Raw genomic sequence first — 19,816 nt, forward strand, 5'->3', positions numbered from 1 at the left:
CCATTATGGATCATTACAGAACACCACCATAATGGATCATTACAGAACACCACCATTATGGATCATTACAGAACACCACCATTATGGATCATTACAGAACACCACCATTATGGATCATTACAGAACACCACCATTATGGATCATAACAGAACACCACCATTATGGATCATTACAGAACACCACCATAATGGATCATTACAGAACACCACCATTATGGATCATTACAGAACACCACCATTATGGATCATTACAGAACACCACCATAATGGATCATTACAGAACACCACCAGTAAGGATCATTACAGAATAACACCATTATGGATCATTGCAGAATAACACCATAATCATCAGATTCTTTCTGACCCTCAGGCTCACAACGCAAACAGGCAAATCCAAATCATCCTAACAGGAAAATCTATTCCCTGTATAGTGCACTACTGTAGACCCGTGTCCATAGTGCACTACTGTAGACCCGTGTCCATAGTGCACTACTGTAGACCCGTGTCCATAGTGCACTACTGTAGACCCGTGTCCATAGTGCACTACTGTAGACCCGTGTCCATAGTGCACTACTGTAGACCCGTGTCCATAGTGCACTACTGTAGACCCGTGTCCATAGTGCACTACTGTAGACCCGTGTCCATAGTGCACTACTGTAGACCCGTGTCCATAGTGCACTACTGTAGACCCGTGTCCATAGTGCAGTGACCAAAAGCAGTGGCCTATATATAGGGGATAATATGGTGTCATTTGCAGTGTTTTCCATTAGCGTCGGCCATTGTATAAATCGGACGGTTACTTTTTCCACTTCCTAATAAAAACTAGGCTACTTTTCATTTAAAAAGGACTCGTCGGGATTTTGGCCCCACTTCCCCAAGAGTCAGATGAACTCGTGGATACCATTTTTATGTCTCTGTGTCCAGTTTGAAGGAAGTTGCTAACTAGCATTAGCACAATGACTGGAAGTCTATGGTATCTACTAGCATGCTAGCAGTTATCATAGATTTCCAGTCATTGTGCTAATGCTAGTTAGCAACTTCCCTCATACTGGACACAGAGACATAAAAATGGTATCCACGACTTCATCGGACTCTGGTGAAGTAGATAAAGGGCTTCCCGAAGTATCTCTTTAAACCGTTCAATCCGCTCATCCTTCGAGCCCTCTCCCGTTAGAATGAATGATATGCATCTCCTAGAGATCTATTGATAGGATAGGCGCCTGTCAGTCACAAAGCCAGCGATGACAGGGAAACGCAGTCTGCGGTCTGTCCCACCTTCCGGGTATAATTTGTGTGAGCTGTGGTTGGTTGCAGTCAAATGTCTTTACACTAAAGGGAGCGAGCATGTTGCTGGTGAATTTGCACGTCCCATGTAATGTGTTAACGATGAGTCTAAATCCTCCACTTAGCCTAATTATTGTTTTCTGGCACATTCATTTATTTCCTTTTGTGTGTTTCACATAACCAGACATGCATAGTTGTAGGCTATTTACTATGCTTTGATCGACAGCTGAACAGCAAGTGTTGACTAGTTAATGAAAAGTTTTGAACTCGCTGAATAAAGTCGACCATGGATGGATATATGTCCATGGTACCGCATTGGGACAAATAAACCAAATGATTTACCAGGTTTCCTTTCCTACCATGTCAGAGCTCTCCTACCATGTCAGAGCTCTCCTACCATGCCAGAGCTTTCCTACCATGTCAGAGCTTTCCTACCATGTCAGAGCTCTCCTACCATGCCAGAGCTCTCCTACCATGTCAGAGCTCTCCTACCATGTCAGAGCTCTCCAACCATGCCAGAGCTCTCCTACCATGTCAGAGCTCTCCTACCATGTCAGAGCTCTCCTACCATGTCAGAGCTCTCCTACCATGTCAGAGCTCTCCTACCATGTCAGAGCTCTCCTACCATGTCAGAGCTCTCCAACCATGTCAGAGCTCTCCAACCATGTCAGAGCTCTCCAACCATGTCAGAGCTCTCCTACCATGTCAGAGCTTTCCTACCATGTCAGAGCTCTCCTACCATGTCAGAGCTCTCCTACCATGTCAGAGCTTTCCTACCATGTCAGAGCTCTCCTACCATGCAAGAGCTTTCCTACCATGCCAGAGCTTTCCAGACAGTGACACTAAAGATAGTGACTCTTAGCTCATCAGTCAAAACAGAATGGGAAAGAACAAAATGCTTTCCTACCATGTCAGAGCTTGCCATGGGACCACACAGCCGTTCTCTTCCTTTGAAAATAGTCCTGATCATACAGACCTAGACACTATCCAAAACAACTATAGACCTGATCCTACAGACCTAAACACTATCCAAAACAACTATAGACCTGATCATACAGACCTAAACACTATCCTAAACAACTATAGACCTGATCGTACAGACCTAAACACTATCCAAAACAACTATAGACCTGATCGTACAGACCTAAACACTATCCAAAACAACTATAGACCTGATCCTACAGACCTAAACAACTATAGACCTGATCATACAGACCTAAACACTATCCAAAACAACTATAGACCTGATCGTACAGACCTAAACACTATCCAAAACAACTATAGACCTGATCATACAGACCTAAACACTATCCTAAACAACTATAGACCTGATCATACAGACCTAAACACTATCCAAAACAACTATAGACCTGATCGTACAGACCTAAACACTATCCAAAACAACTATAGACCTGATCCTACAGACCTAAACAACTATAGACCTGATCATACAGACCTAAACACTATCCAAAACAACTATAGACCTGATCCTACAGACCTAAACAACTATAGACCTGATCATACAGACCTAAACACTATCCTAAACAACTATAGACCTGATCATACAGACCTAAACACTATCCTAAACAACTATAGACCTGATCATACAGACCTAAACACTATCCAAAACAACTATAGACCTGATCCTAGACCTAAACAACTATAGACCTGATCATACAGACCTAAACACTATCCTAAACAACTATAGACCTGATCGTACAGACCTAAACACTATCCAAAACAACTATAGACCTGATCCTACAGACCTAAACAACTATAGACCTGATCATACAGACCTAAACACTATCCTAAACAACTATAGACCTGATCATACAGACCTAAACACTATCCAAAACAACTATAGACCTGATCGAACAGACCTAAACACTATCCTAAACACCTATAGACCTGATCATACAGACCTAAACACTATCCAAAACAACTATAGACCTGATCGTACAGACCTAAACACTATCCAAAACAACTATAGACCTGATCCTACAGACCTAAACAACTATAGACCTGATCATACAGACCTAAACACTATCCAAAACAACTATAGACCTGATCATACAGACCTAAACAACTATAGACCTGATCCTACAGACCTAAACACTATCCAAAACAACTATAGACCTGATCATACAGACCTAAACAACTATAGACCTGATCCTACAGACCTAAACACTATCCAAAACAACTATAGACCTGATCCTACAGACCTAAACACTATCCTAAACAACTATAGACCTGATCATACAGACCTAAACACTATCCAAAACAACTATAGACCTGATCCTACAGACCTAAACAACTATAGACCTGATCGTACAGACCTAAACACTATCCAAAACAACTATAGACCTGATCGTACAGACCTAAACACTATCCAAAACTATAGACCTGATCCTACAGACCTAAACACTATCCAAAACTATAGACCTGATCCTACAGACCTAAACACTATCCAAAACAACTATAGACCTGATCATACAGACCTAAACACTATCCAAAAGAACTAACAACACACTGAATTCATTCACCTCACAAGGATACTACCAAGATACTCTGTGTGTCGATTCTATATGTATTCCATCCTCACGATTCTATATGTATTCCATTCTCACGATTCTATATGTATTGTGATTCGATACTTTGATTTTATTTGCGATTCGATGTTCCAAACTATTTGCTCAAGCGATGTCAGCTGCAGAGAGACAAGAGAGAGCCAATGGAAAACAAGTTTTGATCAAATCATGGAAATAAAAGTGCTTCCTATTTTTTTTTAAGAAATGGAGTACGAGCTATGAAGAAAACAAATACTGGGGTTTTGCTGCAGGTACAGCCAACTAGCGCAAAAATAATATTGTGATACTGTCAAAAGTAATATCCCATCAAATCCCCCCCATCACTAGAATTCACACGTTTTCAGTCATTTAAAATTGTAAAATTGCGTCTCTACACAATATCACAACAACAACAAAAATCAATCTGGGAGGTACACACGATAAAGTATCCAATCATTTCGCTGTGTATTTTAGAATCAAGGAATTAGAACGTACCAGTCCACTAAAATAGAGCTCCTTGGACAAAACATTTCAGAACCCAGGGGAGAAAGCTTCACTAGAACAACCCCCCTTGTAGACCTAATCTATGGTCATTCTGAGTTTTACTTCTCCTAGTGGGGGGGCAGAATGACCATAGATTAACAGAACAGGGCAGGATTGCCAAACACAGGAATAGCTTGAAGTGGAACTAAAACGGGGCGTGGATTTCCCACACTCGTGCTTTACAAAGCCCATGACTCAGACTGGCTGGCTGTTGGTTAGTCGTCTTGTTCACGGTCAGATCATTTTGCAATGGTTGAATCCAAGTTCAGACTGCTAAATCAGGCTTGTAGGCCTGCTGCAGTGGATTACAGTCAGGCTTGTAGGCCTGCTGCAGTGGATTACAGTCAGGCTTGTAGGCCTGCTGCAGTGGATTACAGTCAGGCTTGTAGGCCTGCTGCAGTGGATTACAGTCAGGCTTGTAGGCCTGCTGCAGTGGATTACAGTCTGGATTCTAGGCCTGCTGCAGTGGATTACAGTCTGGCTTGTAGGCCTGCTGCAGTGGATTACAGTCAGGCTTGTAGGCCTGCTGCAGAGGATTACAGTCTGGCTTCTAGACCTGCTGCAGTGGATTACAGTCTGGCTTCTAGGCCTGCTGCAGTGGATTACAGTCTGGCTTGTAGGCCTGCTGCAGAGGATTACAGTCAGGCTTCCAGGCCTGCTGCAGTGGATTACGGTGAGGCTTCTAGGCCTGCTGCAGTGGATTACAGTCTGGCTTGTAGGCCTGCTGCAGTGGATTACAGTCAGGCTTGTAGGCCTGCTGCAGTGGATTACAGTCAGGCTTACAGGCCTGCTGCAGTGGATTACAGTCAGGCTTGTAGACCTGCTGCAGTGGATTACAGTCAGGCTTGTAGACCTGCTGCAGTGGATTACAGTCAGGCTTGTAGGCCTGCTGCAGTGGATTACAGTCTGGCTTGTAGGCCTGCTGCAGTGGATTACAGTCAGGCTTCTAGGCCTGCTGCAGTGGATTACAGTCAGGCTTCTAGGCCTGCTGCAGAGGATTACAGTCAGGCTTGTAGGCCTGCTGCAGTGGATTACAGTCAGGCTTGTAGACCTGCTGCAGATGATTACAGTCAGGCTTGTAGACCTGCTGCAGATGATTACAGTCAGGCTTGTAGGCCTGCTGCAGTGGATTACAGTCAGGCTTGTAGACCTGCTGCAGTGGATTACAGTCAGGCTTGTAGACCTGCTGCAGTGGATTACAGTCAGGCTTGTAGACCTGCTGCAGTGGATTACAGTCAGGCTTGTAGACCTGCTGCAGTGGATTACAGTCAGGCTTGTAGACCTGCTGCAGTGGATTACAGTCAGGCTTGTAGACCTGCTGCAGTGGATTACAGTCTGGCTTGTAGGCCTGCTGCAGTGGATTACAGTCAGGCTAGTAGGCCTGCTGCAGTGGATTACAGTCTGGCTTGTAGGCCTGCTGCAGTGGATTACAGTCAGGCTTGTAGGCCTGCTGCAGTGGATTACAGTCAGGCTTGTAGGCCTGCTGCAGAGGATTACAGTCTGGCTTCTAGACCTGCTGCAGTGGATTACAGTCTGGCTTCTAGGCCTGCTGCAGTGGATTACAGTCTGGCTTGTAGGCCTGCTGCAGAGGATTACAGTCAGGCTTCCAGGCCTGCTGCAGTGGATTACGGTGAGGCTTCTAGGCCTGCTGCAGTGGATTACAGTCTGGCTTGTAGGCCTGCTGCAGTGGATTACAGTCTGGCTTGTAGGCCTGCTGCAGTGGATTACAGGCAGGCTTCTAGGCCTGCTGCAGTGGATTACAGTCAGGCTTGTAGACCTGCTGCAGTGGATTACAGTCAGGCTTGTAGGCCTGCTGCAGTGGATTACAGTCTGGCTTGTAGGCCTGCTGCAGTGGATTACAGTCAGGCTTCTAGGCCTGCTGCAGTGGATTACAGTCAGGCTTCTAGGCCTGCTGCAGAGGATTACAGTCAGGCTTGTAGGCCTGCTGCAGTGGATTACAGTCAGGCTTGTAGACCTGCTGCAGATGATTACAGTCAGGCTTGTAGACCTGCTGCAGATGATTACAGTCAGGCTTGTAGACCTGCTGCAGTGGATTACAGTCAGGCTTGTAGACCTGCTGCAGTGGATTACAGTCAGGCTTGTAGACCTGCTGCAGTGGATTACAGTCAGGCTTGTAGACCTGCTGCAGTGGATTACAGTCAGGCTTGTAGACCTGCTGCAGTGGATTACAGTCAGGCTTGTAGACCTGCTGCAGTGGATTACAGTCAGGCTTGTAGACCTGCTGCAGTGGATTACAGTCAGGCTTGTAGACCTGCTGCAGTGGATTACAGTCTGGCTTGTAGGCCTGCTGCAGTGGATTACAGTCTGGCTTGTAGGCCTGCTGCAGTGGATTACAGTCTGGCTTGTAGGCCTGCTGCAGTGGATTACAGTCAGGCTTGTAGGCCTGCTGCAGTGGATTACAGTCTGGCTTGTAGGCCTGCTGCAGTGGATTACAGTCAGGCTCGTAGGCCTGCTGCAGTGGATTACAGTCAGGCTCGTAGACCTGCTGCAGTGGATTACAGTCAGGCTCATAGGCCTGCTGCAGTGGATTACAGTCAGGCTCATAGACCTGCTGCAGTGGATTACAGTCAGGCTCATAGGCCTGCTGCAGTGGATTACAGTCAGGCTCATAGACCTGCTGCAGTGGATTACAGTCAGGCTCATAGACCTGCTGCAGTGGATTACAGTCAGGCTCATAGACCTGCTGCAGGGGATTACAGTCTGGCTTGTAGGCCTGCTGCAGTGGATTACAGTCAGGCTAGTAGGCCTGCTGCAGTGGATTACAGTCTGGCTTGTAGGCCTGCTGCAGTGGATTACAGTCTGGCTTGTAGGCCTGCTGCAGTGGATTACAGTCAGGCTTGTAGGCCTGCTGCAGTGGATTACAGTCTGGCTTGTAGGCCTGCTGCAGTGGATTACAGTCAGGCTTGTAGACCTGCTGCAGTGGATTACAGTCAGGCTTGTAGACCTGCTGCAGTGGATTACAGTCAGGCTTGTAGACCTGCTGCAGTGGATTACAGTCAGGCTTGTAGACCTGCTGCAGTGGATTACAGTCAGGCTTGTAGACCTGCTGCAGTGGATTACAGTCAGGCTTGTAGACCTGCTGCAGTGGATTACAGTCTGGCTTGTAGGCCTGCTGCAGTGGATTACAGTCAGGCTAGTAGGCCTGCTGCAGTGGATTACAGTCTGGCTTGTAGGCCTGCTGCAGTGGATTACAGTCAGGCTTGTAGGCCTGCTGCAGTGGATTACAGTCAGGCTTGTAGGCCTGCTGCAGAGGATTACAGTCTGGCTTCTAGACCTGCTGCAGTGGATTACAGTCTGGCTTCTAGGCCTGCTGCAGTGGATTACAGTCTGGCTTGTAGGCCTGCTGCAGAGGATTACAGTCAGGCTTCCAGGCCTGCTGCAGTGGATTACGGTGAGGCTTCTAGGCCTGCTGCAGTGGATTACAGTCTGGCTTGTAGGCCTGCTGCAGTGGATTACAGTCTGGCTTGTAGGCCTGCTGCAGTGGATTACAGGCAGGCTTCTAGGCCTGCTGCAGTGGATTACAGTCAGGCTTGTAGACCTGCTGCAGTGGATTACAGTCAGGCTTGTAGGCCTGCTGCAGTGGATTACAGTCTGGCTTGTAGGCCTGCTGCAGTGGATTACAGTCAGGCTTCTAGGCCTGCTGCAGTGGATTACAGTCAGGCTTCTAGGCCTGCTGCAGAGGATTACAGTCAGGCTTGTAGGCCTGCTGCAGTGGATTACAGTCAGGCTTGTAGACCTGCTGCAGATGATTACAGTCAGGCTTGTAGACCTGCTGCAGATGATTACAGTCAGGCTTGTAGACCTGCTGCAGTGGATTACAGTCAGGCTTGTAGACCTGCTGCAGTGGATTACAGTCAGGCTTGTAGACCTGCTGCAGTGGATTACAGTCAGGCTTGTAGACCTGCTGCAGTGGATTACAGTCAGGCTTGTAGACCTGCTGCAGTGGATTACAGTCAGGCTTGTAGACCTGCTGCAGTGGATTACAGTCAGGCTTGTAGACCTGCTGCAGTGGATTACAGTCAGGCTTGTAGACCTGCTGCAGTGGATTACAGTCTGGCTTGTAGGCCTGCTGCAGTGGATTACAGTCAGGCTAGTAGGCCTGCTGCAGTGGATTACAGTCTGGCTTGTAGGCCTGCTGCAGTGGATTACAGTCAGGCTTGTAGGCCTGCTGCAGTGGATTACAGTCTGGCTCGTAGGCCTGCTGCAGTGGATTACAGTCAGGCTCGTAGGCCTGCTGCAGTGGATTACAGTCAGGCTCGTAGACCTGCTGCAGTGGATTACAGTCAGGCTCGTAGGCCTGCTGCAGTGGATTACAGTCAGGCTCATAGACCTGCTGCAGTGGATTACAGTCAGGCTCATAGGCCTGCTGCAGTGGATTACAGTCAGGCTCATAGACCTGCTGCAGTGGATTACAGTCAGGCTCATAGACCTGCTGCAGTGGATTACAGTCAGGCTCATAGACCTGCTGCAGGGGATTACAGTCTGGCTTGTAGGCCTGCTGCAGTGGATTACAGTCAGGCTAGTAGGCCTGCTGCAGTGGATTACAGTCTGGCTTGTAGGCCTGCTGCAGTGGATTACAGTCTGGCTTGTAGGCCTGCTGCAGTGGATTACAGTCAGGCTTGTAGGCCTGCTGCAGTGGATTACAGTCTGGCTTGTAGGCCTGCTGCAGTGGATTACAGTCAGGCTCGTAGGCCTGCTGCAGTGGATTACAGTCAGGCTCGTAGACCTGCTGCAGTGGATTACAGTCAGGCTCATAGGCCTGCTGCAGTGGATTACAGTCAGGCTCATAGACCTGCTGCAGTGGATTACAGTCAGGCTCATAGGCCTGCTGCAGTGGATTACAGTCAGGCTCATAGACCTGCTGCAGTGGATTACAGTCAGGCTTGTAGGCCTGCTGCAGTGGATTACAGTCAGGCTTGTAGGCCTGCTGCAGAGGATTACAGTCTGGCTTCTAGACCTGCTGCAGTGGATTACAGTCTGGCTTCTAGGCCTGCTGCAGTGGATTACAGTCTGGCTTGTAGGCCTGCTGCAGAGGATTACAGTCAGGCTTCCAGGCCTGCTGCAGTGGATTACGGTGAGGCTTCTAGGCCTGCTGCAGTGGATTACGGTGAGGCTTCTAGGCCTGCTGCAGTGGATTACAGTCTGGCTTGTAGGCCTGCTGCAGTGGATTACAGTCTGGCTTGTAGGCCTGCTGCAGTGGATTACAGGCAGGCTTCTAGGCCTGCTGCAGTGGATTACAGTCAGGCTTGTAGACCTGCTGCAGTGGATTACAGTCAGGCTTGTAGGCCTGCTGCAGTGGATTACAGTCTGGCTTCTAGGCCTGCTGCAGTGGATTACAGTCAGGCTTCTAGGCCTGCTGCAGTGGATTACAGTCAGGCTTCTAGGCCTGCTGCAGAGGATTACAGTCAGGCTTGTAGGCCTGCTGCAGTGGATTACAGTCAGGCTTGTAGACCTGCTGCAGATGATTACAGTCAGGCTTGTAGACCTGCTGCAGATGATTACAGTCAGGCTTGTAGACCTGCTGCAGTGGATTACAGTCAGGCTTGTAGACCTGCTGCAGTGGATTACAGTCAGGCTTGTAGACCTGCTGCAGTGGATTACAGTCAGGCTTGTAGACCTGCTGCAGTGGATTACAGTCAGGCTTGTAGACCTGCTGCAGTGGATTACAGTCAGGCTTGTAGACCTGCTGCAGTGGATTACAGTCAGGTTTATAGGCCTGCTGCAGTGGATTACAGTCAGGCTTGTAGACCTGCTGCAGTGGATTACAGTCAGGCTTGTAGGCCTGCTGCAGTGGATTACAGTCTGGCTTGTAGGCCTGCTGCAGTGGATTACAGTCTGGCTTGTAGGCCTGCTGCAGTGGATTACAGTCTGGCTTGTAGGCCTGCTGCAGTGGATTACAGTCTGGCTTGTAGGCCTGCTGCAGTGGATTACAGTCTGGCTTGTAGGCCTGCTGCAGTGGATTACAGTCAGGCTTGTAGGCCTGCTGCAGTGGATTACAGTCAGGCTCGTAGACCTGCTGCAGTGGATTACAGTCAGGCTCATAGGCCTGCTGCAGTGGATTACAGTCAGGCTCATAGACCTGCTGCAGTGGATTACAGTCAGGCTCATAGGCCTGCTGCAGTGGATTACAGTCAGGCTCATAGACCTGCTGCAGTGGATTACAGTCAGGCTCATAGACCTGCTGCAGTGGATTACAGTCAGGCTCATAGACCTGCTGCAGGGGATTACAGTCTGGCTCGTAGGAAGTATTAAGACCACACAATTGTTCTATTTAGAGGCCGTGTTTATTGATAGACTAGCTAGATCCACAACTTGTTCCCCAGGTTTTAGTAGGCCTGAAACACTGTACTGGAATTAGACTGTCACACTCAGTTGATCTTCTGCAGATTATATATAAACTTCTTTAGGAAAACAGCCCTAATGTTGGAAACAACCAGCATTGTGTTGTCATCCAGAGTCATGTATTTTCCAAGAAATGCCACACAATATTATATATACAGCAGGTTTTGAAAAAAGACCAACGAGTTCTGTCTGCTTTGTGTTTTCATTTCGCCTGTGTTCGGTTCACAGTCACGGGACCCGGGTTCGTAACGGCTAAGCCTGTGTTCGGTTCACAGTCACGGGACCCGGGTTCGTAACGGCTAAGCCTGTGTTGGGTTCACAGTCACTGGACCCGGGTTCGTAACGGCTAAACCTGTGTTGGGTTCACAGTCACGGGACCCGGGTTCGTAACGGCTAAACCGGTGTTCGGTTCACAGTCACGGGACCCGGGTTCGTAACGGCTAAACCGGTGTTCGGTTCACAGTCACTGGCCTGGTCTTGAACAGAAAGTGTTATGTTTGGGGCAAATCCAATACAACACATTACTGAGTACCACTCTCATATTTTTAAGCATAGTGGTGGCTGAATCATGTTATGGGTATGCTTGTAATCATTAAGGACTGGGAAGTTTTTCAGGATAAAAAGAAACGGAATGGAGCTAACTCCTAAAGGAAATCCTGGTTCAGTGCTTTCCACCAGACTCTGGGAGATTAATTCACCTTTCAGCAGGATAATAACCTAAAACACAAGGATAAATCTACACTGGAGTTGCTTACCAAGAAGACAGTGAATGTTCCTGAGTGGCCGAGTTACAGTTTTGACTTAAATCTGCTTTAAAATCTACAGCAAGACTTGAAAATGATTGTCTAGCAATGATCAACAATTTGACAGAGCTTGAAGAATTTTGAAAAGAATAAATGGGCAAATACAGTAATCCCTCGTTTATCGCGGGGGTTACGTTCCGAAAATGACCCGCGATAAGTGAAATCCGCGAAATAGAAAACTTTTTTTTTTTTTACAATTAGCAACTATTACATGTATACAAATACAGTGACTCACGTGTAGGCCGTTTCACTGCTCTTCAGACTGCTCGTCGACTGCTCGTCGACATTATGGGTTTAGGAGATGTTCGAAATTACAAGATAATTTGGCCAACTTAATGTAAATTTGCCAAGCTGTTTTATGTACGTACACATAACTGCACGAGACGACAAAATGATAGCACAATTCGTAGCATGTTTTGATACAAGAAGCGGGAGTGAGTTTTTAGCGAATCAGAATGCAGAGCACAATGCACCAAAAAAAAAAAAAAAATGCATTATGAAAATCCACGAAATAGCGAATCCGCGATAAGTGAACCGCGAAGTGGCGAGGGATCACTGTATTGTACAATCCAGGTGTGCAAAGCTCTTAGAGACTTACCCAGAAAAACACACAGCTGTAATTGTTGCCAAAGGTGATTCTAACAAGTACTGACTCAGGGGTGTGAATAGTTAAGTAAATTAGATATTTCTGTATTTCATTTTCAATAAAGTCTAAAAACATGTTTTCACTGTCATTACAAGGTACTGTGTGCAATCTAAAACATGTTGACTTCAGGCTGTAAACACAACAAAATGTCAAGGGGTATGAATACTTCCTGAAGGCACTGTATGTGTACCTTTATTTAGAAATACTCACAACGCAGCCAGTTTGGTCAGCGTGTAACACGGAACCCAAACCGACTGCGCGTGTGCGCCATCGTGCGCTATCGTGCATAAATGTATTTTGTCCCCCCCACACCAAACGCGATCACGAAACGCAGGTTAAAATATCAAAACAAAACTCTGAACCAATGACATTAATTTGGGGACAGGTCGAAAAGCATTAAACATGTATGGCAATTTAGCTAGTTAGCTTGCACTTTCTAGCTAATTTGTCCTATTTAGCTAGCTTGCTGTTGCTAGATAATTTGTCCTGGGATATGAACATTGAGTTGCTATTTTACCTGAAATGCACAAGGTCCTCTACTCCGACAATTAATCCACACATAAAACGGCAAACCGAATCGTTTCTAGTCATCTCTCCTCCTTCCAAGCACTTTCATATTTGAACTTATATGGTGATCGGCATCTAAACTTTCATAGTATTACCACGACGATCGGCAAAACAGTTCGTCTTTCAATCACCCACGTGGGTATAACCAATGAGGAGATGGCACATGGGTACCTGCGTCTATAAACCAATGAGGAGATGGGAGAGGCAGGACTTTCAGTGCAATCTGCGTCACAAATAGAAAGGAGTTCTATTTTAGCCCTTGGCGTCGCAGACGCTCGTTGGCGCGAGCAGTGTAGCTGCAGTAATAGAATAACATGGATTTCTACATTTATTTTGCGACGCTCGCGCACGCGACGTGTCCGGTCTGGTCAGCGTGTTAGACTGCTGCTGCAGCCAGTTTGGTCAGCATGTTAGACTGCTGCTGCAGCCAGTTTGGTCAGCGTGTTAGACTGCTGCAGCCAGTTTGGTCAGCATGTTAGGCTGCTGCTGCAGCCAGTTTGGTCAGCATGTTAGACTGCTGCTGCAGCCAGTTTGGTCAGCATGTTAGGCTGCTGCTGCAGCCAGTTTGGTCAGCATGTTAGGCTGCTGCTGCAGCCAGTTTGGTCAGCATGTTAGACTGCTGCTGCAGCCAGTTTGGTCAGCATGTTAGACTGCTGCTGCAGCCAGTTTGGTCAGCATGTTAGGCTGCTGCTGCAGCCAGTTTGGTCAGCGTGTTAGACTGCAGCCCAGTTTGGTCAGCATGTTAGACTGCTGCTGCAGCCAGTTTGGTCAGCATGTTAGGCTGCTGCTGCAGCCAGTTTGGTCAGCATGTTAGGCTGCTGCTGCAGCCAGTTTGGTCAGCGTGTTAGACTGCAGCCAGTTTGGTCAGCGTGTTAGACTGCAGCCAGTTTGGTCAGCATGTTAGGCGGCAGCAGCCAGTTTGGTCAGCGTGTTAGGCTGCTACTGCAGCCAGTTTGGTCAGCGTGTTAGACTGCTACTGCAGCCAGTTTGGTCAGCGTGTTAGGCTGCTACTGCAGCCAGTTTGGTCAGCATGTTAGGCTGCTACTGCAGCCAGTTTGGTCAGCGTGTTAGGCTGCTGCAGCAGCCAGTTTGGTCAGCATGTTAGGCTGCTACTGCAGCCAGTTTGGTCAGCATGTTAGGCTGCTACTGCAGCCAGTTTGGTCAGCGTGTTAGGCTGCTGCAGCAGCCAGTTTGGTCAGCGTGTTAGGCTGCTGCAGCAGCCAGTTTGGTCAGCGTGTTAGACTGCTGCTGCAGCCAGTTTGGTCAGCGTGTTAGACTGCTGCAGCAGCCAGTTTGGTCAGCGTGTTAGACTGCAGCAGCAGCCAGTTTGGTCAGCGTGTTAGACTGCTGCAGCAGCCAGTTTGGTCAGCGTGTTAGGCTGCTGCTGCAGCCAGTTTGGTCAGCGTGTTAGACTGCAGCAGCAGCCAGTTTGGTCAGCGTGTTAGACTGCTGCAGCCAGTTTGGTCAGCGTGTTAGACTGCTGCAGCCAGTTTGGTCAGCATGTTAGACTGCTGCAGCAGCCAGTTTGGTCAGCATGTTAGACTGCTGCTGCAGCCAGTTTGGTCAGCATGTTAGACTGCTGCAGCAGCCAGTTTGGTCAGCATGTTAGACTGCTGCAGCAGCCAGTTTGGTCAGCATGTTAGACTGCTGCTGCAGCCAGTTTGGTCAGCATGTTAGACTGCTGCAGCAGCCAGTTTGGTCAGCATGTTAGACTGCTGCAGCCAGTTTGGTCAGCGTGTTAGACTGCTGCAGCCAGTTTGGTCAGCGTGTTAGACTGCTGCAGCCAGTTTGGTCAGCGTGTTAGACTGCTGCAGCCAGTTTGGTCAGCGTGTTAGACTGCTGCAGCAGCCAGTTTGGTCAGCGTGTTAGGCTGCTGCAGCAGCCAGTTTGGTCAGCGTGTTAGGCTGCTGCTGCAGCCAGTTTGGTCAGCGTGTTAGGCTGCTGCAGCCAGTTTGGTCAGCGTGTTAGGCTGCTGCAGCCAGTTTGGTCAGCGTGTTAGACTGCAGCAGCAGCCAGTTTGGTCAGCGTGTTAGACTGCAGCAGCAGCCAGTTTGGTCAGCGTGTTAGACTGCTGCAGCAGCCAGTTTGGTCAGCGTGTTAGACTGCTGCAGCCAGTTTGGTCAGCGTGTTAGACTGCTGCAGCAGCCAGTTTGGTCAGCGTGTTAGACTGCTGCAGCAGCCAGTTTGGTCAGCGTGTTAGACTGCTGCTGCAGCCAGTTTGGTCAGCGTGTTAGACTGCTGCAGCAGCCAGTTTGGTCAGCGTGTTAGGCTGCTGCAGCAGCCAGTTTGGTCAGCGTGTTAGACTGCTGCTGCAGCCAGTTTGGTCAGCGTGTTAGGCTGCTGCAGCCAGTTTGGTCAGCGTGTTAGGCTGCAGCAGCCAGTTTGGTCAGCGTGTTAGACTGCTGCAGCAGCCAGTTTGGTCAGCGTGTTAGACTGCTGCAGCAGCCAGTTTGGTCAGCGTGTTAGACTGCTGCAGCAGCCAGTTTGGTCAGCGTGTTAGACTGCAGCAGCCAGTTTGGTCAGCGTGTTAGACTGCAGCAGCCAGTTTGGTCAGCGTGTTAGACTGCAGCAGCAGCCAGTTTGGTCAGCGTGTTAGACTGCAGCAGCAGCCAGTTTGGTCAGCGTGTTAGGCTGCAGCAGCCAGTTTGGTCAGCGTGTTAGGCTGCAGCAGCCAGTTTGGTCAGCGTGTTAGACTGCAGCAGCCAGTTTGGTCAGCGTGTTAGACTGCAGCAGCAGCCAGTTTGGTCAGCGTGTTAGACTGCAGCAGCCAGTTTGGTCAGCGTGTTAGACTGCAGCAGCAGCCAGTTTGGTCAGCATGTTAGGCTGCAGAGGACGGATGAGATGTCACATTGATAGAAAGCTGAACGTTACCTCGTCTGACGTCATATCCTCCTCCAGATCCACCGTGCTCAGTCTGCCTATGTGAAACATACCACCGTCCCCGGACAACTACGGACCAAACACATTACACAGCACAGAGAATTAGAAAGATCTGTCTATGTTTCTTCAATGTAAACATGTAGGCCTAGCTAACATTTAGTATCACTAAGTTAACATGTGTAATGTCTGTGGAAAAAAGTACGGTTGAAGTTGAAAGTTTACATACACTTAGGTTGGAGTCATTAAAACTCGTTTTTCAACCACTTGTTAACAAACGATAGTATTGTCAAGTCGGTTTGGACATCTACTTTGTGCATGACACAAGTTATTTTTTCAACAATTGTTTACAGACAGATTATTTCACTGTATCACAATTCCAGTGGGTCAGAAGTTTACATACACTAAGTTGACTGTGCCTTTAAACAGCTTGGAAAATTCAAGAAAATTATGTCATGGCTTTAGAAGCTTCTGATAGGCTAATTGTCATAGTTTGAGTCAATTGGAGGTGTACCTGTGGATGTATTTCAAGGCCTACCTTCAAACTCAGTGCCTCTTTGCTAGACATCATGGGGAAATCAAAAGAAATCAGCCAAGACCTCTGAAAAAAAATTGTGGACCTCCACAAGTCTGGTTCATCCTTAGGAGCAATTTCCAAACGCCTGTCGGTACCACGTTCATCTGTACAAACAATAGTACGCAAGTATATACACCATGGGACCACGCAGCCGTCATACCGCTCAGGAAGGAGACGCGTTCTGTCTCCTAGAGATGAACGTACTTTGGTGCAAAAAGTGTAAATAAATCCGAGAACAACAGCAGAGGACCTTGTGAAGATGCTGGTGGAAACAGGTACAAATGTATCGATGTCCACGGTAAAACGAGTCCTATATCGACATGACCTGAAAGGCCACTCAGCAAGGAAGAAGCCACTGCTCCAAAACCACTATAAAAAAGCCAGACTACGGTTTGCAACTGCATATAGGGACAAAGATCATACTTTTTGGAGAAATGTCCTCTGGTCTGATGAAACAAAAATAGAACTGTTTGGCCATTACAACCATCGTTATGTTTGGAGGAAAAAGGGGGAGGCTTGCAAGCCGAAGAATACCATCCCAACCGTGAAGCACGGGGGTGGCAGCATCATGTTGTGGGGGTGCTTTGCTGCAGGAGGGACTGGTGCACTTCACACAATATATGGCATCATGAGGATGGAAAATTATGTGGATATATTGAAGCAACATCTCAAGACATCAGTCAGGAAGTTAAATCTTGGTCGCAAAATGGGTCTTCCAAATGGACAATGACCCCAAGCATACTTCCAAACTTCTGACCCACTGGGAATGTGATGAAAGAAATAAAAGCTGAAATAAATAATTCTCTCTACTATTATTCTGACATTTCACATCCTTAAAAAAAAGCGGTGATCCTAACTGACCTAAGACAGGGAATTTGTACTAGGATTAAATGTCAGGAATTGTGAAAAACTGAGTTTAAATGTATTTGGCTAAGGTGTATGTAAACTTCCGACTTCAACTGTACGTCTGTGTGTCTTCAATTTAACATGTAACATTAAGCATCACTAAGTTAACATGTAACATTTAGCATCACTAAGTTAACATGTAACATTTAGCATCACTAAGTTAACATGTAACATTTAGCATCACTAAGTTAACATGTAACATTTAGCATCACTAAGTTAACATGTAACATTTAGCATCACTAAGTTAACATGTAACATTTAGCATCACTAAGTTAACATGTAACATTTAGCATCACTAAGTTAACATGTAACATTTAGCATCACTAAGTTAACATGTAACATTTAGCATCACTAAGTTAACATGTAACATTTAGCATCACTAAGTTAACATGTAACATTTAGCATCACTAAGTTAACATGTAACATTTAGCATCACTAAGTTAACATGTAACATTTAGCATCACTAAGTTAACATGTAACATTTAGCATCACTAAGTTAACATGTAACATTTAGCATCACTAAGTTAACATGTAACATTTAGCATCACTAAGTTAACATGTAACATTTAGCATCACTAAGTTAACATGTAACATTTAGCATCACTAAGTTAACATGTAACATTTAGCCATAGTTGCTAGCAGTCAGTTTTACTGGACAAGATGTGTGTAATTCCTGTGTAATTTACATAACATGTATTGACATTCAGCAGTCAGTAGTACTAACAGCTCAGTTATCATGTATTAACATCTAACAGCTCAGTTATCATGTATTAACATCTAACAGTCAGTAATACTAACAGCTCAGTTATCATGTATTAACATCTAACAGCTCAGTTATCATGTATTAACATCTAACAGTCAGTTATCATGTATTAACATCTAACAGTCAGTTATCATGTATTAACATCTAACAGTCAGTAATACTAACAGCTCAGTTATCATGTATTAACATCTAACAGTCAGTAATACTAACAGTCAGTTATCATGTCATCTAACAGTCAGTAATACTAACAGCTCAGTTATCATGTATTAACATCTAACAGTCAGTAATACTAACAGCTCAGTTATCATGTATTAACATCTAACAGTCAGTAATACTAACAGCTTAGTTATCATGTATTAACATCTAACTGTCAGTAGTACTAACTCAAGTGAACATGTTTGCTTTAATGCCAGGGTAATTTACGTAACGTGTATTAAACAGTACTAACTCAAGTCGTAATGCCTGTGTAACTTAATAGGAAGTGGTGAATGACGCAATGAGCAGAATCTACAGGCTTAAAGGCTGATTCCCTGATTAAGTTAAAAAAAATAGTCGGAGTTCAGTGTTTGTTATTATATTAGGTTATATTCTGAAACTCTGGTTTGAAGATTACGATTTTCTGTAGCTATTTTTGTTACGTCTGCCAGTCTTTGGCATATTGTTAAATGGGCATAGATTTGTTAAACTTCTAAAAACGTGCTTGTCTGAAAAGCATCCTCCAACTCCATCCTGTGACGTTTGCATTTGTTGTCGTTAGCAGCATTTGCAAACGCCTGTATGCAACAAACCACAAGCGGGGCACTCGTTTTTTTACAGAACTGCAAATTAACTAAATAATTAATCTCATAGCAAAACATAACATCATGTTTTACTCTTAGAAAACATCATGCATACCTAGCTGGCACATAGCGGCAACGTTAGACAGTTCGGCTTGTGTTCGCTAGTTTAGCTAGCTAGCATGCTAGCCCTACCTGTCTGGTGTATCGGACTTCTTCGGAGCCGTTGAGAAGTGGGGTTCTCTCGCCGCCACCGGACTCGTCACCCCGGCTTGACCACGACACTTTCTTCGTGATATTGGCCATGCTTACTTGCGGTAGTTATCCACTCTCTCAATCAGTGAGATTGTTTTTAATTTGCAGTTGTGTCTGGTTAACTACCTCTCATTCTAGCTTCCTATGGGATGATCTCAATGAGTTCCTGCTCGCGTCCTCTCTCCTCGTCTCCTTCTGAAAAACCATTGGAGGAGAAATCCAGAGGTCCCGCCCCTCTGACCATCTCCTCCAATGGGTTTTGAAAAGGAGATAAGGAGAGATGAGTGAGGACGTAAAGAGGGAACTATTAAGATAATCCACATGACTAAAATCATAAGCGAACTCGTGATGGTTTCTACCGGTGGCACACAGGGCCAAACATAACAGTTGTTCGCATGGATTTCTGGGAATTATAGTTCTCTAACTGACAGCTGAGACCAAAAACAGAGAGGAAGACGCATGTTTGCCAATATTTTACAGCATAAGAGCCAGGCAATGATATCGATGTCATATTATGAAGACCTGATGGTTTACATGTTGGTGGTTAATTATTGAATAATCTAGGTATTTGTGGCAGTCTTACATCAAGGACCTTGGAAATTGAAATAGTTGAAGTAGGCTACAGAAAAAAACTATGCTTTTCCCTCTCAAGTGAAATAATATACTGACAAGACAAAACCAGGCATAACAAAACCATACAAACAAATACAAACGAACTGAGTGAATCAATGTTTATAAGATAAAGGATCATTTGTCTCATGAATGATGACTGTTATATATCCAGTAGAGTGGAGAGCAGTTCCAACTGACATCATCTTGATTTATTAGCATGTTAATAACCGACATCAGATGTCAGTTGGTCAACTAGCCGCTGGTCTGTTGACTTTATA

The 19,816-nt window shown here is 46.2% G+C and overlaps 1 protein-coding gene across 1 annotated transcript in view; it reads right to left on the reverse strand.

The window, feature by feature from the left end:
* Positions 1-19,107, reverse strand: part of clcn7 (chloride channel 7) — a 56,468-nt gene extending 37,361 nt beyond the window's left edge. The window contains exons 1-2 of the mRNA XM_071393145.1: positions 18,867-19,107; positions 15,644-15,721 (exon numbers count right to left, since the gene is read on the reverse strand). Of these exons, the coding sequence (XP_071249246.1) occupies positions 15,644-15,721; positions 18,867-18,977 (189 nt within the window). The 5' untranslated portion in view covers positions 18,978-19,107. The remainder of the gene's footprint in view (positions 1-15,643; positions 15,722-18,866) is intronic.
* Positions 19,108-19,816: the final 709 nt, after the last annotated feature.

This window comes from Salvelinus alpinus, chromosome 1 (assembly GCF_045679555.1).
Source record: "Salvelinus alpinus chromosome 1, SLU_Salpinus.1, whole genome shotgun sequence".
Classification (NCBI taxonomy): Eukaryota; Metazoa; Chordata; class Actinopteri; order Salmoniformes; family Salmonidae; genus Salvelinus; species Salvelinus alpinus.